At 54.1% G+C, this 19,733-nt stretch overlaps 1 protein-coding gene across 7 annotated transcripts in view; it reads left to right on the top strand.

Annotated features, from left to right (window-relative positions):
* The first annotated feature begins 4,871 nt into the window (after window positions 1-4,871).
* The window catches only part of NRP2 (neuropilin 2), an 86,837-nt gene continuing 71,975 nt past the window's right edge, over window positions 4,872-19,733 (top strand). For 4 of the 7 annotated variants that reach the window (XR_013953787.1, XM_080600367.1, XM_080600365.1 and 1 more), the window contains exons 1-2: window positions 4,872-5,319; window positions 16,691-16,868. Coding sequence is in view for 6 of the 7 variants with exons in the window: in XM_080600367.1 (XP_080456493.1) it covers window positions 5,247-5,319; window positions 16,691-16,868 (251 nt within the window). In the remaining variant the exon portion in view is untranslated. The remainder of the gene's footprint in view (window positions 5,320-16,690; window positions 16,869-19,733) is intronic. The other 3 variants (XM_080600368.1, XM_080600366.1, XM_080600370.1) reach the window with 1 other exon arrangement.

Here is a 19,733-nt window from a genome sequence, read left to right as displayed (position 1 = left end):
AATGGAAAGTCCTCAATAGCAAAGCCAAGTGCTAGGGTCTGATGGAGGGGCAGAGGGCTCCATGGTCCCCTCTGCCAGTGAGGAGAAGCTGAGGGGGATTGGGCACCCCCCTTGCAAGCTGGGAGCCTGTGCCAGGCTGGTGCTTCAGGAGCTTTAATGCAGACTCTTGTTTCCACAGCACATCGCCACATATAGCCCATGCTTGGACAGTATCAGATGCCTGTCTGTAAGGGAACTGCTGAGTCCGGAAAGAAAACCCACTAGCATCTGCAGAAAAGCTGTCCTTCATATGAGGAGCCCCTAGCGCTGGTGGCAGCATGGAGCAGGGAGATGTTGGAGCACAGAAGGAACCAGGTAGGTCATTTGTGGAGATGGAGACAGGAGGGATGGCTGTCTGCAGGCTTGGGGTTTCACTTCAGGGGTTTCTGCTGCTGTTACCAAAAGACTAGGCCTGTTGGTATGTTACAGTGGTCCCAGATCTGTCCTCTCCAGCCTGGGTCACGGTGTGACCCCTTCCCCTCTTCCACTTTCCCTCCCAGGTCCATTCACTGTACCAAACAACAGCATGCAATCATCTTGCGGGGCTTATTTCTGCCTAATGTACCCACCCAGTGGGATTTCAGTGAACATTAAAGCAGTAGATGGAGCCTTTAATGAAGTTAACCTGCTGAAACCAGGAGAGCGTTTGGTTGAAGTACACCTGAAAGCCCTGGATTACACAGCAGCTGCTTCAAAAGAAACCCATTCCCTCCTTTCATACCGCTGCCGTATTGAGAAATAATACAGCACCTTTATATTCAGTCTAATTTAGTCAGCCTGCCGAAGTCTGAAAGCTTTTTTTTATTAACTCTGGAGATGCAGGGCTTTCCTCCCCCCGCCGGCACCACTGCTCCCCCTCGAAGGCTGCAGGGAGCAGGCCCCCAGCAGCACACCCGAGCAGCTCCCCAGCCACGAGGGATCGCTCCCCACTAATCCAATGATGGATTTTAACTCCATTAGTTTTGCTTCCTCCATTCTCTTCCCTGTTTTCTTCCGTTTATTCATTTTCCCCCATCCCCTTGTTCTGTCTCTTTGTTTCTTTTGCCACCTCCCTTCTCTGTTCTTCTCTTCCTTTTCCTCATTTTTTGTGGCTTTTTTTTTTTTTGCTCCCCTCTTTTCATTTCCCCTTTCCAGGTTGCCTCAGCTCTCCCATTTCCCCTGCAGCGGTGCCTCTCTCCAGCTCTCCCCGTGGCTCTGCCACGCACCGTGGCAGAGCGTCACTGGCCCGGTGCCCACAGCAGTGCCTGTGCTTCGGGCCACACCACAGCCAGGCAGCGCGAGCACTGGGTGTCCTCTGCATGCCAGCGGTGCTCCCCGGGTGCAACATACCTGTGGGCACGAGAGGCAGCAGGAGGAAGCAGCTCCCTGCCGCCCTGCAGCTGCTGGCAGCTTGGAAAAATGTGGTGGTGGGGGGGTGAGTTAGGAGGAGGTGAGCAGTCTTGGGGCAGCTTCTGGGCTCGCCCTCTAGACAGGTTTCGACCACAGACTAGTAGCCGCGGTATCCCCATGAAAAATTAACTGGGAAACTTGCTAATTAAGCCACCTCTACACTGGAAGTTTATGGACTTGACTGCAACGTGCCAAACTGCTTTCTCCAAGTTGGGGGATTGGCCTGCTTTTTGAATATGGACCAATTCCCGAGTGAATAGTCTGGCTGAACACTAGGGCTAATGGGATGCTAAGGTAATTATTGGCTATTTGTGGCTATAAAATGAGACCTTGTAATCATGCACCTGATAGACTAATAAAAACATTTTATATGATGCACTTAGAGCTTTTTAGCTGAGGAGCTCAAAGCATTGCACAGAGGAGGAGAGCTGCAGCCTGCCGAGCTCCTGTGAGGAGGCAGGGAGACAACCCGCGCCGTCTGCCCCCGTGCCCCACACTCCCACTTCCCGGGTATCCTGCCAAAAATGTCCGAGTCCCTGCTCTCCTGCTGACTGACAATACTTAAGGTTTTATCTAGGCTGGATATCATTTTTCCTTGCTGTCATTCCTAACCCAGTTTCTGTCCTGCCGTATTATTTTTTCTGGAAGGCTGTCAAGTTCTGCATTGGAAATAGTGTGTTTTGACATAAAACTGGGGGAGAGACCCTGTTTGTCCAGCTACTCTGGAGCCCAGAGGAGGGTACAGGAATACAAGACGCACTGGGTTTTTATTTTCTTTTAAATCAGGATTGAAAAAGGCTCTAAGGGAAAGCTGGGGGGTTTCCTGCTTTACAGACACCTCCTGATGGTCAGTTCACGGGGTGAGAAGGACTCATTTAGAAAGAGGAAGCTGTGATTGAAAATAAATGAGTCTGTATGATCAATGTTGAAAAGCAGCTGCAATTAGAGGGAAGAGAAGAGCAGAAGCATGCCAGGGAAAACCCTAGGTACGTGGGCCCTCGGGTCAGCAGCAGGGATACTAGGCAGTGTTTGAGGAGGCAAAGGCTTTCTGCTGGAGGGGAGGAGAGAGATGGGAGAAGTTTCGCTACATCACAGCTCTGACTAACGCTTGGGCTGCACAATTGCTTCCACCAAATTTAATGCAGATGGTACAATAAATATTAGAGTACCGCTATATTATGTGTTGTCTCATTCTCAGTGAGGTTTTGTGGATGATTCTGACATACAGATATGGAAAAATGCGGCAGTTCCTGATGGGTTTGGTGACTTTTAAGTCCCCACGGGAGGACCAAATGGAGAGCCACAAGCAGGCAGAGCCACAAGCCCTTCGCAGAAGCGGGGCTTCACCGGCACAGAGAGCTGACGAGGTCCAGCCTTGCTTGGGGCAAGGAGCAATGCCCACAGCAGCAGCTGCCCTGGAAACAGGCAGAGGTAAGTTCAGGATGCATAGTTTCACCTTATGCTCGGTTCCTTCAAGACCGAGAGAGGATCTGTGTCTTAAATGCTCCCATCAGAAGTATTTTTTGGACTCTTTTGTAAACGAGCTGGACTAGCAGGTGTCACCAGCGTGGTTGTCATCCTGTCCTGAACACCTGCAGTGGTAAAAACTGCAGGAGCACTGCCTGGTATTTCAGTTGTGCCTTTCTTTCCCTGACAGCAGCACGTTGTGGAAAGGAGGCTTAAGAACTGACACGAAACACATGGCTGGATTTGTGGAGAGCTATTGAGAAGCAGCTGAGAGAAACCTCTGTGAGCAGCAGGTAACTTCATTTCCCATCACCGTATTCTTTCCTAGAGTTATCTTCTCTTCTTCACTCAGTAGTGGATCAGAGCTGGTAACAGTTCAGGGCTGTGTTTGCACTCTTCTGTTCACCTTAACCAGGGGAAATGCCTGAATGTAATGCAAGGAAAACTGCCCCTGCGCTGTACGGTGTGTTAAATGGGGCCATCTCTGTCTAGGGCTTGGTAACCTCTTCTTTTCCATGCACATCTCAAGAGAGCAATGATTCATGCTGTGGATTTATATTGCGCTGCGGTATCTATGTTATGGTTCGCAAAGGCTATTTATACACACAAAAAAATCACACTTTGCTAGCTTGATAGTAGTCTAACTATAAGCAAGTAGTAAATAATAGTTGCATAATTGCACACCAAAATACAATAAATAAGGCAGCAGGCTCAGTTGCCACTGGCTTTGCGCTGACTTCAACAAGTGTTGGAGCACATTTGAGCCACAGAAGATGCAGGATAAGGTACTGAAACACACGGGAGGAGCAGGGACGTTGTGGCCCTCAGGGTAACGGCTGCAATATCAGATCTGTCTGCCAGGCCAAATCTGTTGCTGTCAATGAACTTCCACTGGCCTCAGAGGAACTGGGCGCGCTCGTGGTGTGTGTGTGTGTGTGCTCGACAGGTTGGCATTGTGATTTCACTGACGTGAGCTGGTGATGCTACCCGCAACTGATAGACAGCAGAGTACAAAATAATTAGTCTCATCACCTTCAGTGAATACCAGTGAAATGTTCGTACTTTCCCTCTCACCCACACAACGATGTATTTTGCTTCTGCCACATGTCGGTATTTCTTCACTAATTACCAACTTTAAAGAAGCGAGGTAACGTGGTTTTAATCCCCTTGTCTACTGTAAATCTGGAAGTTACAGCCGACAAGCTAGGGACTGATTAACAAAGTAAATGGCACGGTTTTGCGCAGCTTTTCGGTTCGGGGTCCTAGGGCTCGTTTCACCGGTGTGAAGTCCCTTTCACCTTCGAAGTCCCGGGACGTCGAAGGGCCGGGGCGCGCGTTAGCCCCGCCGTGCCGGGTACTGGCTCTGTGCTGCCGCGCTGCGCGCCCCGAGGCGCCGGGCAGGCTGCCGGCCCAGGCGGGGGCCGCGCACCTGCCGGGCACGAAGGCGCACAAACTTTCCGAGCGCTCTCCGGGCTGCTGCGAGCGCGGCTCCGCGCTGGGAGAGCGCCGCGGCGGAGCCCGGCGGGGACCGCGCGAGCCGGCCGCGGGCCGAGCTCGGGGAGCGCCGCGCATCCCGCTCCGCCCCGCCGCATCCCGGAGCTGCTCCCCGGCCCCTCCGCCGCGCCGCAGCGGCGAGGCAGGGCGCTGCCGGTCCCCGAGGCGCTGAGCGGCGACAATCCTTGTCCTGACGCTCCCCCCTCCGACAGCTGCCGGCTGGCTGCGGCTCGCACCGCCCCGCTCCTCCGCCGGCCCGGCGGCTCCCGGCGGCGCGGCGCGGAGAGGGGCCCGGCGGGCGAGGCTCCCCCCGCCCGGAGCCGGCCCGGCCCCGCTCCCCGGCCCCGCGGGGGGCTCCGGGGGGCTCCGGGGGGCCCGGCGGGCGGCGCCGGGGCGGGCCGCGGGTGCGGGCGCCCCGAGGGGGCGGTGCGCGGGCGGGCCGGGGGGGGCCGGGGGGCGGCGCTGCCGCTCGGCGCTGCCAGCCACATGCCGCCCTGCCTGAAAAGGCTGCGAGGCGCCGGCGGGGAGCGAGAGGAGGCGCAGACGGCGCCCCAGCCCGCACCGACACCGACACCGCCACCAGCGCCGCCGCCGCGCCCCGGGGGATGCCGAGGCGCCGGCCCCGCGGGTCGCCCTAGGGGACAGGCGCTGCCCCGGCACCGCCCGCAGCCCGCAGCCCCGGCCGGGGGGAGCCGCCCCCGCCGAGCCCCGAGTGGGGCAGGGAGGCGAAGCCCGGCCCCGCACAGCCTCGGTGGCGTTGGTTTTCTTTTTTTGGTGGTGGTGCTTTGATTGTTGTTTTTTTTTTCGTGTTTTTTTTTTTTTTTTTCCCCGCTGTTGTTATTTATTTCTGGCGAAGGATGGATACGTTTCTCCTGGCGTGGGGATTTCTAGCGCTGTGCTTGCCCGGCTCCGGAGGCACGGCGGACACAGGTAAGGCGGGGATGCCCCCGGCCGCCCAACTTTCGGGTGCCCGTGCGCGGCCCCGGGAACCGCTCGGGGACCTGGGGGGATCCGCGCCCGCGGCGTGTGGGGCTGGGCTCGGGGCGCATCGCCCGCAGCCGCCCGGCTCCCCTCGGCCCCGGGAAGTTGCGGTGCCGCTCCGTGCGGGGAGCCGCCGCATCCCGGGCACAGCATCCGGCTGCAACGCCGGGAAACTTTGGGTGAGCGGGGCGAGGCGTGTGGCGGAGCCGCGCTGGCAGCAGGGCAGGCTTGCGGAGGGGGCACCTGGCTGCCGGGCCCCTGCCCGCGGTGAGCACGGACCCGGGGCTATGGCACGACCGGCCCGGGACCTGGCGGGCTCCGATCCGGGCTGGGCTGTCAGCGGGCAGGGGGATGAAGCCTGCTCCTGGCGCTTGGGCTGCTCCGGCTGGGGGCCAGCCGAGGCAGGGCCCTCCGCTCCCCAGTCTCTGGCTTTGGGTCCAGCTACTGGGGACGGTGGAGTCCCCGCTGGAGCAGGCGCTGGAGGGGAGGGATGTGCTCACCCGGCCTCCCTCCTGGGGCTCTGTCTGCGGTCACCACCGCAGGAGCTGCCCGGCAGGACGGTGGTGCCAAGCCAGCAGCTGCCGCGCTGGGTTTCTCTGCCACTAGCCGGACCCACAGGACGTGCCCCAGCTGGCTGTGGGGCATGCAGGGTCCCTATCCATGGTGTGACCCAGGCAGTGTTAGGTGGCGAGGGTCTATCCATGCCTTCTCCCTGCCCCTCTGCTTTCCCCTTGCCCTAAGCCTCATGGCCACCACCTCCCCCTTGGAAAGGGAAGTGGGAGAGTCTGCCGCTGAGAACGTCCCTTTCTTGCAGCAGCAAGGCACAGACGTTCCCGGCACACGCTTCTTGTACATGGAGTTGCTGGTTGGCATCGCCTCCTTTCCTTATGGCTGTAAAGGAAAGAAGAAAAAAAAAATCCCATGTTTTGTTCATTTAGGAAAATAAATGAATAAGCACTCAATGGGGGTAAAGAGAAAGGGTAGAGTCCTGCGAGGCCCCTGCCGGGTGAACCAGCCTTTCCACATGGTCCCCGTTCCAGAGGCGCTGTCTGGTCCCCTGGAGTGGGTGCTGTGCTGAGGCGCTGACCTGGGGCTTGCTCCTGAGGATGCACTGGCCAGCCCCAGCTGCGATCCTTGCGGCTGCTGAGCCTGTGCATGCACGTGTGTGTCTGTGTGACCACCTCCTGCCATCCTCCTGTGGGCTCAGGAGCAGGACTTCTTGTCGGGAAGGGTTTTATGAGCCGACCGTGTCGCTGAGGCCACTCAGTCGCTGTAAGAAATGCTTATTTGAACGCGGGGTTTTCCCGGCTAAGCAGAGCATCACATGGTGTTTGAGCCAGCAAGGAAGTTGTCTCCCTGCGGCTGACACCAACAGCTTTTTGCCTAGACGCTGTTGTTGTGCTTCAAACCTGGTCAAATGACTTGATTGTGAGCCCAGTGAGCAAAGGTATGGGGTAACGGGACGCGCGCCTCCGTCGGGCTAAGCTCAGCTCCAGTAAATTAGCCAGCCTAGTAAGAAAAACATGCCCGAGGTAGATGGATTTATGTTTCAGTCTGGTGTATCTGAAAGCCTTCCCCCATTACGAAAGTCCGTCTTAAGGTTCCCCGAGGGAGGTTAAAAGAGAGGGGAGATGATTTTAATAGACAATAATATGATAATCCGCCTGGAAAAAAAACCTTGTGCAATATTTCTACAGCAAGAGATAAACAGTGCAGCTGCCAATTTGTATGTAGCCGAGCAAACCCTGAGATAACCACGGAGGGGAGTGGGTGGGAGACCCTGGAAGATAAATCTGGAGGCTGGATGGCTGTGTGTTTTTCGTCTTCCTTTAAAAAGCAATCAAGTAAGAAAGTAACAGGTTTGAGTGACCCAAGTACCGAGCTGTGCAGACGATGTTTATGCAGCTCTGAGCGAAGCTCACTCTTGAAGCCTTCCCAATAGTTTGCTTAAAAGCTGGTATTTTTAGTAATGGCTTAGGAGCTGTAGCGAGGTGGGGAGGGGGACCAAAACAAATTGCTGCCAAGCAGGCGCACAGCCGTGCACATACAAACATGCACACCCACCCACACAAGTGTAGCGTAACGCCTTTTGCCCGTTGTGCTGTTAACTCAGCTCTTACGGGGAACAAAAGCTTTTTTAGCCTAGGAATCAGACAGTTGTCAGGAACATCACTGAAACGCCTGATACAAGCTCCGTGGGGGGCTCTGACCCAGGTTAGGATGTTGGATTTTGTTTTCCTAACTTTCCTGCCACAGCAAAATCGCCGTGTGTGGTGCCTGGAGTGACAGGCAGACCCCGTGCACGTCCCAGGGGCTCTGCGGGGCACTCCCCATCTCCCTGCCATGCTCCTTCACCTCCCTGCTCACGCCGCCTTGGCATTTACCCCACGTTTGGTACCTCGGCGTGGCTCGGAGGTTAAAGTGGGAAGGCAGCCGGCTCTGCTGGGCCGGAGAAGGCAGCGCTCCCCGTCCCAGCGGCGTGCTGGTCCCAGCGGCGTGCTGCTCCAGGCGGGCAGCTTGGTTTCCTAACAGAAAACTCCAGTGCCGCCGGGCTCCAGGACATGGTGGCCTTGTACCACAGATAGCCCGAGAGGAGAAAGCATCCTTCATGGGGTTTAGGAAGCTGTCAGGTTCAGATAAGGCTGGGATCCTATCCTGTGGGACCCCCAGTTGTATTAATAAGGAAAAATTAATTTTTAAGCACTGGGATGGCTGCCAAATTATATGACCTCTGACAGACCAGCTGTGCTAGGAAAATAAATCGTCTATATCTGAGACCTGTGATCCTATCTGAAATCGAAATAGAAGAAGTCGGCATCTAGCCACGGTGGTGGGGGCAGATTGCAGCAGCCTGAGGGCAGGCTGGAAGCTGCTAAACTTGCTCTCCATTGTGCAGTGAAGTCACCACCAGCGCGTCCCCGCGGGGTCTCGGGAATACAGTTGTCTAATCCGGGAAGTGTGGAAAGCCGATGTGCCTGCACACACCCAGGCTGGGGCTGACGGTGCCGGCACAGAGATGTGGGCAGAAGCGGGTGTGAACGTTTCCAGCTCTACCCTCGCTCTGTAGCAGCCCTTTGACACGTTTCTAATTATAATACACACACAGACAAAGAGGTAGCTGGGCTATTTTCGAAATCCCTGTCTACACCCTGGTGGAAACCGCAATACTAGCAACAACATAAATCAGGGCTGTTGCTAGCAGTGTTGCACACGGCTTCGCGCTACAGTAGCATGGTTTTAATCATACTCAGAATCAAAGGGTCAGCCTTCCCCTTGCCTGAGCCAAATCACAATCTCAGAAGGCTGGATCCCGAGCCAGGCTTGATGCCTGTGCAGCGAGAAGACGCGAGCACAGACATGGAGGGGAGGTTTGTCAGGACGAGGTCGGCAGGCGCAGGGCCAAGCGCTCAAAATGACAGCTCGGATCTGTGAGCTTTTCTGCGTGCCAGCAGTGCCCTTGGATGGCATGGGGGGTGCTAGGGTAACAGTGGGGGGCCAGCCCTCCAGCTGCAGCCTTGATGGGGCTGCCCATTCCCAAACAGGGTGGGGAAAGGGGTACAAGCTGATGGGGAAGGCAGAAAGCCAGGCTGCAGTGAGTCGGCATGGAAAATAGCTGGAAGTATTACTAGCAGCGATGGATGGCTGCAGAGACTTTCTGTCTGAATGTTTCTCCCTTTCTTCATACTTGATGAGTCAAAGAAAACGGGCCCTAGAGATGAGGTGCTGGGCTCAGGGTCTTTGAAACCAGCCCTGATTTCTGCCTGTGCGTTTGAGACAAAGGCTGCCCCAGCTGTTCTGCCCGGTCACCCCTGGCTGTGAAGTGCTGTTGGTGTGGGGTTTGAATGCCTGCCTCTCTGCATCTCCCTCCTAGGGAGACAGTGAAACCAAAAGGACGCTGTCCTTTCCTGCAGCTCGTGTTTTCTGAAAGGTGGAATTTTTAAGGGAATGCCTGTGGGGAGAGGGAGGGAAGAAGCTCCTGCCCCACTGTGCAAGTAGACGCAAATGCAAACAAACCCTTACTATCTCCCTCGCCCCTCCTCTCTCTCCACCAGCGTGTAAGTCTGTACCATTTCCCTCACATGCACAGCCCCGCTGGTCCCCCCCGCCTTGCTGCCTGCCACGCATGATCCTGCATCGTGCCCTTCCCCGTGCTTTCCCTTGTGCTGTCCCTCGTGCACCCAGCCGCTCACCACAACTTTCTCCCTCGTGCATGTCCCCAGGCTCGCTCCCGCTTTCCTCTCTTTCTGTTTGACCGCTGAATATGTGCTCAGCAGGAAACAATGTGTTTGAGATGCTCGCCAGAATGTGTAATAACTTCGGTGCTAGTAGCAAGGCTTAGCAGTAGCTGGATTAGAGCAACTCGTCGTAAAGGCTGAAGCTGCTGCTGCTCAGCAGCGTGCACAGGGGGAGCTGCAGCGGGGCCTCTCGCCAGGTGGCTCCGGGGGAGCTGCTTCCCATCCCGTCCCGTCCCATCCCACCCCATCCCGTCCTGTCCCGTCCCATCCCATCCTGTCCCGTCCCACCCGCCTGCCACCGAGGCACTGGGTTGTGCTCTGCGGCTCTGACAGCACCCCTGGGAAAGAAGTGGTGAAGGATTCAAGAGAGGCTCTGCCAGCCACATCAGGAAGAGGCAGACATAAACCGGTGGGGAAAGCTTGGGATTTGAGTTTTTGTGAAGAACGAGCCCTGACAGATGGGCTCGAAAGGTGTGAGGGAGCCGGGAGAGCACAGGGGACTTTGAGAGATAAGATACGCTTTTTTGTTTCTTCTAGGAATTGTCATAATAACAATAGTAGTCAGTAATTCAGAGGCACTGAACACCTTCCATCAAGCCTGAAGCTCTTTTCAGAGGAATCCTAGGTGAATCTATGGCTCTTTCTTTGATGTGTGGAGTTGGAAATGTCTCTCATTTTCCTCTGTGGCCCTCAAACCACTCTGGTTTTGATAGCGTTCACACGGGTGTCTCAGCGAATTGTTTCATCCTCTTATCATTTCCCAGTGTAGCCTACAGGTAAGGTGGCAGGCTGCCATGCAGGAAGCCTCTGCTTTATTTCTGCCCCTTCTCTGAGCCTTCAAGCCTCCCCTAGTCTCCTGTTTCCCTACCTGCAGTACTGGCGAGGCTTCCTCAGACACTGCCCAATCTGCAGCATGAAGGTCTCCCAAAGCTGCCACCTACTCGTGGGAGATGGCAGTGTGTTTCCATGCGATTTCAAACCCCTGGGAGTCTAAGACAGAGGCAGGAGGAACAGGCAATGGTTCCTGAAAGTTCAATATGCAATTATCCCCTCCCTTGTGCACATACACACACGCTCACGCACCTCTTGGATGATTACCGCAGTAGCCAGGAGTTGTAATTCCAGACCCACCAATTACATTCGCGGGAAAGCCAGGAGAATTGTGTGCACACATCTATATAAAGACTAACAACATTAAGCCGGTTGTTCTATTGGAATTGCATTAGCCTGTGATATAAGATGACAAATAACAAAGTTAGTGAAGGTGGCACCATGTAAAACCAGGATATGAAGCCTCATCAGAGATACAAATGTTTGGGGGAACAAAATCCAAAACCCCAAAATGACAACATTTGAAGGTCAAGGTTGCCTCTGACTCAAGTCACAAGTGGTACAAACTGATGCCTGCCCCTGGAAAGCAGATATCCAGAACTGCAGGGCTGGAAATCAGCTGAACTCCAGTGATTTGAAAGCAAATTACCTAGATTTGCCTGCAGGATTTGGCCCTCTAGTTTTCCACAACGGAGCTTGAGCAGGTCTCTATTTCAGGTTTCCATTTAATTCCTCTGTGGATTAACATGGCACAGAAAGTGCAGGTATGAGAAATCTCCGAATCTGTTCTCTCTCTTCCTCCCTCAAACGCTCCCTTCTTATTTAAAAATAATTTCAAACGATTTCTTTCTGCAAAGGCTCACAGCTAAAATGTTCCATTTGCTGAGCTTTCCGGAGTTCCCCTCTCATTGCTGTCCAGCACTATAAAGTGAATATATTGCATCCTTCCCCAGTTGCCTTAGGAAGTGGTCAAACGGCCGCATTCCTGAACTGATGGATTGGCGCGTTCCTTTCTTGCCTGAGCCCAGACAGTGTTTTTATGAGCCTGTCTCATGACAGGCTTGAGACGCTTTGATTCAAACAGAACCCTAGTTCAGATCACAAAAGCAGTCTTCACGTTCTGCTTTGCTGTGAGACTACGTTTAAGGGAAATTCTCGTTAAACTGGTGAAGACCCTGGGTGAAGCGTTCAGGGAACTTTCCCTGGTTGTGCGAAATCCCCAGGTGTGGGCGTGGGTGTCGCTCGGGGATGAGCTGTGCGTGTAAGTGCCTCGTGTTGTCTGGGTGTGTTTGTCCATTAATTTGTTCAGGAAACCTTTGAAGCTTTATCTCGCAATCCAAAGCAAACATGCTCCTGCTAATATGAGCTATGCTACTGGGGATAAAAAAAAGAACTAATCTTATTAGCTTCCTCTGTGCTCCGTCTCTCTCCTTGGCCAATGGCGAAGCTGTACATGTAAATCCAAGAGCTCCCAGTTGTGTACCAGCCTCTTGTGGACATCGTGCCTTAGGGTTTGAGGTTCGGCCCGCACCGCGCTGGGAGCCTGCAGCGTCAGCCCTGGGGCCGAAGCCCTGGCAATGAGGCAGGGTGGACATTAGCAGCAATGAACCCCCGCCAGCAGAGATCTGTTTCTTCCATCTGTGCCGGGGTTTGGCAAAGCACATGGATGCACGTGGACCTTGAAAAACTCAGCTTCTGGAAGAGCTGTTTGACTCGAGCAAAGTTTGCTGCGCAAGAGCCCGTGCCAAGTTCAGCAGTTTTGGGAGCACTCGGCCCTCCACGCCTGGCCCTGTATCTTGCAGCGGGGCAAATCTCCCCTGCCCAGTACTGAATCTCAGGATGTAGAAATCTTCCTTGGTGGGATGAGAGCATGGAGCTGGGTGCAGGGGCTTGCACGAGGCAGAGGAATCAGTGAGGAGGTCAGGAAGCGAGTCCTGGTGACTTGGGGCTCACGGGATCTCGCTCCCTTGGTGCCCTCGAGGCTGCTCCTTCTGAGCAGCGCAGACACTGCTGCTGCTGCCTGCCTCTGGGGCAGCAGGAGCGCCTTGCGTTCTGCACACAGCCCTGAGTTATATCCCCAAAGTAAACTGAGCCCAGCGGATCAAAACGTGCGATGGTTCCCTGCCAGACGCTGCAGACTCCGAGAGGCTGTAGTATGTGTGTTTGTTGTGAAACGGGCCTCTCTGGTGATGATTATTTTTGTTACAGGCAGAGTTGGCTTTAGTTTCTGTGTTGCGGGTCCAACAATAACAGTGAGCCCTGCTCTCCTGGGGTGAGGAAAATCCAGTGGGGTTTAATCAGCAGGAAATTCAAGTAGGAGAACACGCTGCTCCCGTCCGAAGGTTTCAGCATACGCTGATGAGCTACAGAGCTGAAAACCCCGAGTGTGGGTGGAGGTTCCTGGGGCCGGGCTGCTATTTTTGGGTCCCCCTGACCGTTCGTTGCAGCCCTGGGGGAAGCTGGGGGAGGCTTTGTCCAGCAAAGGAGTGGGGGGGTCTTTGTGGGAGTCTGCTCCCATGAGCATCTCCCGGTCCTCCCTTTCTGTCCCTATGTCTTGGTGTAGGTTCCCTGTTGGGTTGCTGGGATAACCCAAGGCACTTGGTGGGCCATAATGAAAGAGGGCATCTGGGGATTGACCATCCCAATCCCTTCCCACTCCCGCACTGACAAGAAGTGTCAACCTCTGCAGCCTCCACACCGGGGAGCCCGGCTGCTGGCCGCGGCCTGGCCATGGGCGCAGCCTCCCTGGCCGTGCTGCCCCGCGGGCTGGCAGGGCCCCAGCGGTCGGCTTTCCAAGCCTGCGTTCACTGACTGAGCGGCGGGATGTCCCATGCACCTGGCAGCCTTGGCGAATACTTCAGAATTCAATTTTAATTTTATTAAGTGAATTCAGGGCTGGTGAAAGCTGCCAGAGTCCATTAGCCGCAGAGCACATCTCACTTCCAAAGCACACGGCCTGGGCAGTAGCCATGCCACTCGCCTTTTTTCTTTCTTTTTTATTTTATTTTATTTTTGCATGGATCCAATGCATCAGTTTTAAAGGACAGGTTTATATAGAACCTTGAACCTCTTCTGTGTGCAAAACAGGCCTGGTTTTGTATAGAAAGTCAGTGCTTGGCATGTCTGCCGAGACAAACCCTTTGTCTGTCAGTGGGCGCAGTGATGGATTTTTTTGTTGCAGGTGTTTGTCTGCTAGATACCAGTGAATCAATAGAAAAAAAGCCCAACAGAACAATTACAAAGATATTAAAGTCATTTTACCTCTTCAGATAAACTCTAAGAAGCCCCTGTTTCCCTGGTACGCTGTTGCCCACTGCATAGCCTGGTGCTGTGCGTGGACAAGATGGAGCTGTACGGAAGTAGCCCTCTTCATTAATGTGGAGTTTCTGGGGGGGGGGGGGGTGAATGAAAGGGCGAAGTCTGCTCCTCTCAGAGATATACATAAGCTTTCCTGCAGGTGGAAGGCCTTCCCTGCCGCAGAAAGATGGTGACATTTTCCTGGAGGTATCTAAACACCTGAAGGATGTGGCAGGAGCTCCTGGCTGCTCAAGGGGTTCACCTGCTTGTCCCATTTTACCCACGAGACCACAGATGCAGAGAGCTGGGCTCTGGTCCCTCTCACCCTGGCACCCAAGCACTGAGCTGACCTGAAATCAGGTCAAGCTTGGGGTCTTCCTTACCTCGGTCCCGCTGAGCTGTGATAGCTTCAGAGGGCAAGGGGAGAGTTTCTAACATCAGGGTAAATGAACATTACTGGTTTTCTGCTCTTGATTTCATCTGTCAGGGAGGAGCCAGAGCAAGCTGGAGCCTGGTACCCTTGTTCACATAGCAGTTCCCCTCCGACTGGCTGGATTGCAATGGCTCACGGAGTACTCGTAGTACCCGGCACGAGTGAGGGGCTAGCAGCTTCTGAGCGGTGGGTGATGTTGGTGGTATCAGCCTAGCGGGTAGCATGTGTGTGAAAGCAGGAGAGACGGGGAGGGGATGACGAGGTGTGGAAGGATTGACTGTATTTTCATAGCTTCGAGACTTTGCCCTTTCCAAGAAAAATAATCTGCAGCTTGAATATTTCTCTTTGCTGGAGGGGGTGGACATGTGTGCAAACGAGGTGTGAATTTTTAGGAGAAGGTGTGAAAGTGCGTACATGAGTGAAGTGTGAATTACACGTCTATTTGTACGTTGATGTCAACAAGTCCCTGAGTTTCTTCCTTCCACGTGAATGTCTCTCTCTCCCCCCCCCTCCCTCCCCCCAAACCCACAGAGACACGTGTGTGGGCAAATATGCCTTGCTGAGAAAAGAGGTTTGTGCAAAACTGTAGGTTTGTAAATGTTTGTGTGTTGAGCAAGCTCTCCTGTGGAACAAAACCAGATGTTTTTTGGTATTCTCGGCTCCTCCGTGGCACCATTGCAATTTTTTCCCCTCATATTTTTCAGGATTCTTACAGGATTATTTTAAGAAAGAGAGAAGGCTGCAGAGATGCCTTTGGGTGTGTGAGAAGAAAGTTATTTTAAAGAATGAATGTGTTAGAGGGCACCAAAAATATGGAGGAAACAGAGGCAGTGCTTTTTTGAGGCAAAGGAAGCCTGGCTCCTGGGGGGCAGCCAGACCCCAGCAGGACCTTCCTGCTGATGCTGCACTTTTTTCCAGGAAGCATCACCCATGAGGGTCCTGCCTTGCTCCTGCTCCTTGCTCTGGCAGGAGGACAGCTCGGACTCCGGTGAAGAGAGGAGGCACAGAGCCCCAGGGCAGGGGCTGAGCCCACGCCGGGCTATGCTGCTTTGCTTTGCCAGAGCTTTGTAGTGAGCATGGCTGTGGGAGGGATGGGGGCAGACCGTGGTGCCAGGAGCACTGTGGACCCCTTCGGGCCCCATTGCAAGTTGTACATGTCCAGGCTTCAGGAAAGGCCGCCTGCACCCTGCTGGTGTGGGGAGGCTACAGGGACACCCCGTGGTGGGGACAGCACTTCCCCTTTGCCCCTTCCTTTGTGGTGCCTGTTTCTGGCTTCTCCTCCGGTGCAGAGGCCCTGGAGGACGCTCAAGGGTTTGTGTCCCACGTCTCACCCCGTTACTCAAGGGCAGGGAACAGGGAGCCCCTCTTGGCGCAGGATCAGGGTCAGCAGGGCAGCACTGGCCGCTCTGTGTTCCTGGCTGGCTGCTCTGCGGAGGGGCCACAGGCTCTGGCTGGTTTTTTTGCCAATTTTGCTGGGCAGGAGGAGGTAGTGGCATTGTCTGGAGGCAGCTGTGGGGCCATGGTGCTGGGACAGGGCAGTGGCAAAGGAGAGGCACGCAATGGGGGCCCCATGGAGAAAGGGACTTTGTTGGGATTGGTAATGCGTTATCAATTGACCCTGTGATGCAGATTTTCCTCCCAGCAAGTAATGCAATAATAAATTTGATTTGCAGCGTTCATGAGATTAAATGTTTTTTTGAAGATGAAATCACCCTCCAGGGCCTGTTCTAACCCAAAGCTGGGAGTGCTTCCTCTGCTCACCATGTAATTGTTGCCAGCAATTTGTGGGCTAGCCCCACAAAACCACCACTGCTGATTACCGGAGTCTGCAATTCCAACTGCTCGGGTTGCCTGAAAGGTTTGGGGAGGAGGAGGAGGCCAGTCTGCCAAGATGGGGTCGTGCGGGCAGGCGGAGTTCTGGGGGGAGAGGGAAGCAAGCGCAGAAAGGCTGCTGCGCGGCTTTGTGCCAGGGCTGGGCAGGCTGGATGCCTTCCTCGCCTTTGCAGCCGGCCACGGGCTCGCTGCTCAGCCCTGCCGTGCCTCAGTTCCCTTCCCTGGGAGCAGCAAAGCTCCCTGCGCTCCTGCAGCTGTCCCGAGGGTTGCTCATGTCCAAACTTGGTGTCTCTCGAGGCGGCTGTGGGAGACTGCCATGGAGCAGCTTGCAAAGGAGGCAAAGGAAGGGATAAAATGAGACAGCTCCAGATGATCTGATATCAATCTGTCTCTTACTTTATGGCTCTGTAATTGCCTAGGCAAGAGCATTTATTTCTCTTTTCTGGTCTGTGTGAAATGTGGTATGTAAGTGTGGCAGGAGATAGAAGGAGAAAGGAGTCAGTTTCTTGTGTAGAATAATTTCCCCTTGCCCAGAGATTGGTATTGAACTATTAGAGCACCAACCTGATGTCAGAGGCCTGGAGAGTGGCCTCTATCAGCCCACTGCTAGAACTGGCCCGCAGGGACCCGCTGTACACAGCTGCTGCCCAAAACCTGTTTTAATGCTTTGTTCCCTTCCGTGTCTCTGCAGCTCAGCCATGCGGGGGCCGCCTGAACTCCAAGGACGCCGGGTACATCACCTCCCCGGGGTACCCCAATGACTACCCCTCCCACCAGAACTGCGAGTGGGTCATCTACGCCCCTGAGTCCAACCAGAAGATTATCCTCAACTTCAACCCTCACTTCGAAATCGAAAAGCATGACTGCAAGTAAGAGCCTTCCTTTTCTTCTCAAGTAAACAGTCATATCCTCCTGCTTTTGTGTGGCAGTATGGGCATGGTGCTCCCTTGCGTGTGAAAACAAGCATCAGCCTGAGCCCCCACAGTGCTGCGTGTCATTGCCTTTCAGGGGCAGGTGTGCCTTTACCGGCCGGGCAGATGTAAGATGCTTCTTTGGACGCATCGGATGAGCACACACGGGACTGAACTTGTTGCGTTAGCCTGAAATCACCTAAAAGCAAGAGCTAACTGGCTTTCAGCCTGAGTCTGACTTGAGTTAAAAGGCAGCTTGTTTTTTTCTGTGTTGTGGTGGCTTCTCTTTTAAACCATGCTGGGAGAGCAAAGCAATTTCCTGGTGTGTAACAAGGTGGAGGTATGGCATGGAGAGCCCTGGGGCTGGAGACCCAGGCTCGGGTCACGTGAGGCTGAGAGTTTGGGCTGAGGGTCCGAGCTGTTTGGCTGGATCTGATTCTCCACAGTGCTTGTTCTGCTGTGCTTAGTAAACTGGGGTATTGGCTTTGTTTGCTCTTCTTTTTCCCCTAAGAAGGGGCTCAGAAACTAGATGTCCAGGAAAAATAATTAGCAGCTAGTAAAGAATAATTAACAGCATCAAAGGGCACCATAAAAGGCTGAGTTAATAACACGGTCTCGGCAGGCGTATAAACCTGTGTGTTTCATCTGGAATCTGCAGCCAGCTGCAGGGATATCTGAGCTGGGAAGGAGCTCGGGGTCTCCTAAAGCAGGCCTGACACAGCGGTCTTGCCAGACACGCTGCTCCTGTTGATTAAAAGGAGGTTATATATGGAGAGGGGGACTCTGGTTGCAAAAAGGACAGAGGGACTGGGGAAGCATTTATGGGGCTGTAGGATCAGTCCTGTGGAGAACAAAGAATTCAGCATGGGTTTGATGATGTACTGAAGGTTATAAAGCATAGAGCTGGATCCTTAGCTACCATAAATCAGCATAACTCCTCTAACTGTAACGAAGGTGTGCTGATTGATGTCATTGGGGATCTGATCACCCCCTACAGATAAAGCCTGGGCTAATAAGGCTCTGAGCACCATGAACTCTCCATGAAGTCACTCTGTGCACAAGGAGTTTAGCACTTTGCAGGATCAGGCCTGCATTTAGAGAGGGGAGAAGGCAGAGAAAGGCTTAATGTGGGCATAAATGAACACAACAAGGCCTTGGCAGTGCTCGTGAGAATAATGGCTGCTATCAGATTTTATTATTGCTCGTACAGGCTGAGCTGTATAGCCTTCTCATAGCTAATGCAGTCGTCCCAAATTCATAGTAATAAAAGCTTTATAGGCCTACATTCTCAGTCCGCAGAGTATGCAGTACATATCGGGCAGGACAATTTGTGTAGAGCGGGGCTGAGCTGGGCAGGAGGGTCTCTGCTTCTCTGAGGTCTCGGGCAAGCAAAGCCAGGTCAGCCAGAGTGCCAGAAACCTCCATGGGCACCTGGCTTTTCCTCTACGTCTGTGAAGTTGTCGCTTACAGCTCTGAATACTTTGGACAACTTTTGCCACGTTTTGCTGCTTGTGAGAGAGCAGAGCCTGGTCCTGAGCTGCAGGTGCTGCATGCTGGGGGGGCTGCCCCGACTGCTGGAGCTGTTGTCCCTTTGCTGCTTCCTGCTTTGTCGTGGCAGATCATCTGTCGATACTATGCAGTCTGGCACTTTCCTTTTCTATGTGGGTGCGCACAGGGCAGCCTTGCAGGAGGGGTTTGTGTTGGAGGCTTTTGGTCCCCAGAGCTCTCCATGGGACGTGAATGGTGAGGAAAGTTTCTCAGGGGCCTGATTCAGCTGAGCAGTAGCATTGCTCTCTAGAAGCTAGGAATTAACATCAAGCCTCTCTTGAAAGTGAAGTTTGCTTGCGTCTCTGTTCCCTCAGCTGCCGTGTGTGTGCAGGTGAAACAGGGCTCATCCACAGCGCACCTGGGCTTTTGTTGACCCCCGATACGAGCTGGGAGCCCAGCAGTGAGCGGGTACCTGCCCCCCAGAGCAAGCACCGGGTTTGGTTTGAAAGAACTTGGTGGGAACCATAGCTAAATCAGTGAAAACAATGCAAGATGAACACTGCCTAAAAGAAACAGATGGGAAGAAGACTTTCTGTTTTTATGTGACCTACCAGAGAGAGACAAATCTTAACACAGTGTAATTGCTCGGACATGAAGCAGTATTAACAGGTGACCGTCTAGTAATAAATACCATCCGAGTGTCAGAGGGTTTGTTATGAGGAAGCAAAGGTCTCGCTGCAGCTGCAAGTGGGAACCTCAGCAGGAGTGGGAGTTCAGCACAAAGGAAACATCATCTCAAGTCAGAGCCTTTCTTCTGCCATCTGACCATTAATATAACGCATGCTCACACAAGAATGACAGGCTGATGAACCTGGCTGGCACTCGGTCTCTGGGCAGACAAGGTTCCCCCTGGCCTGGTGTTGCTACCTGGCAGCTCTGAGCAGGAGCAGGGCCAGTCTGTGCTTCGTGCTCCAGCTGCCAGAGGTAAACACCATAACCACTTCCTTTGTTGCTTCTTCCTTCGACATTTATTTTTCCCTTATTAGGCTAAAGTTTCTTCCTCATCGAGCATAACATTTACATTCCAAAACCCCATCCTAAGGCCTACAAAAATATCTGCGAAAATCTCCTCAGTTTTAACGCGTCCCCTCTGGCCATCCTCCTATCAGCCTCAGGCTTCCCTTTGGGACAGGAGGCGTTTCCTCCTGTGCTCTGCACAGCGCCTGGCACCCTGGGGACCTGCAGGGAAAGGTCAGCGACTTCCCCTCGCCGGGCAGCTGGCCGGAAAGCGCCGCGGCTCTGCATCTGGCGCTGCCCGGGCCTCGGAGCCAGAGC

Source organism: Anser brachyrhynchus (genome assembly GCF_964034855.1).
Source record: "Anser brachyrhynchus genome assembly, chromosome: 7".
Lineage (NCBI taxonomy): Eukaryota > Metazoa > Chordata > Aves > Anseriformes > Anatidae > Anser > Anser brachyrhynchus.
The sequence above is the reverse complement of the archived record's forward strand: the minus strand, read 5'-3'. Positions and strand labels throughout refer to the sequence as shown.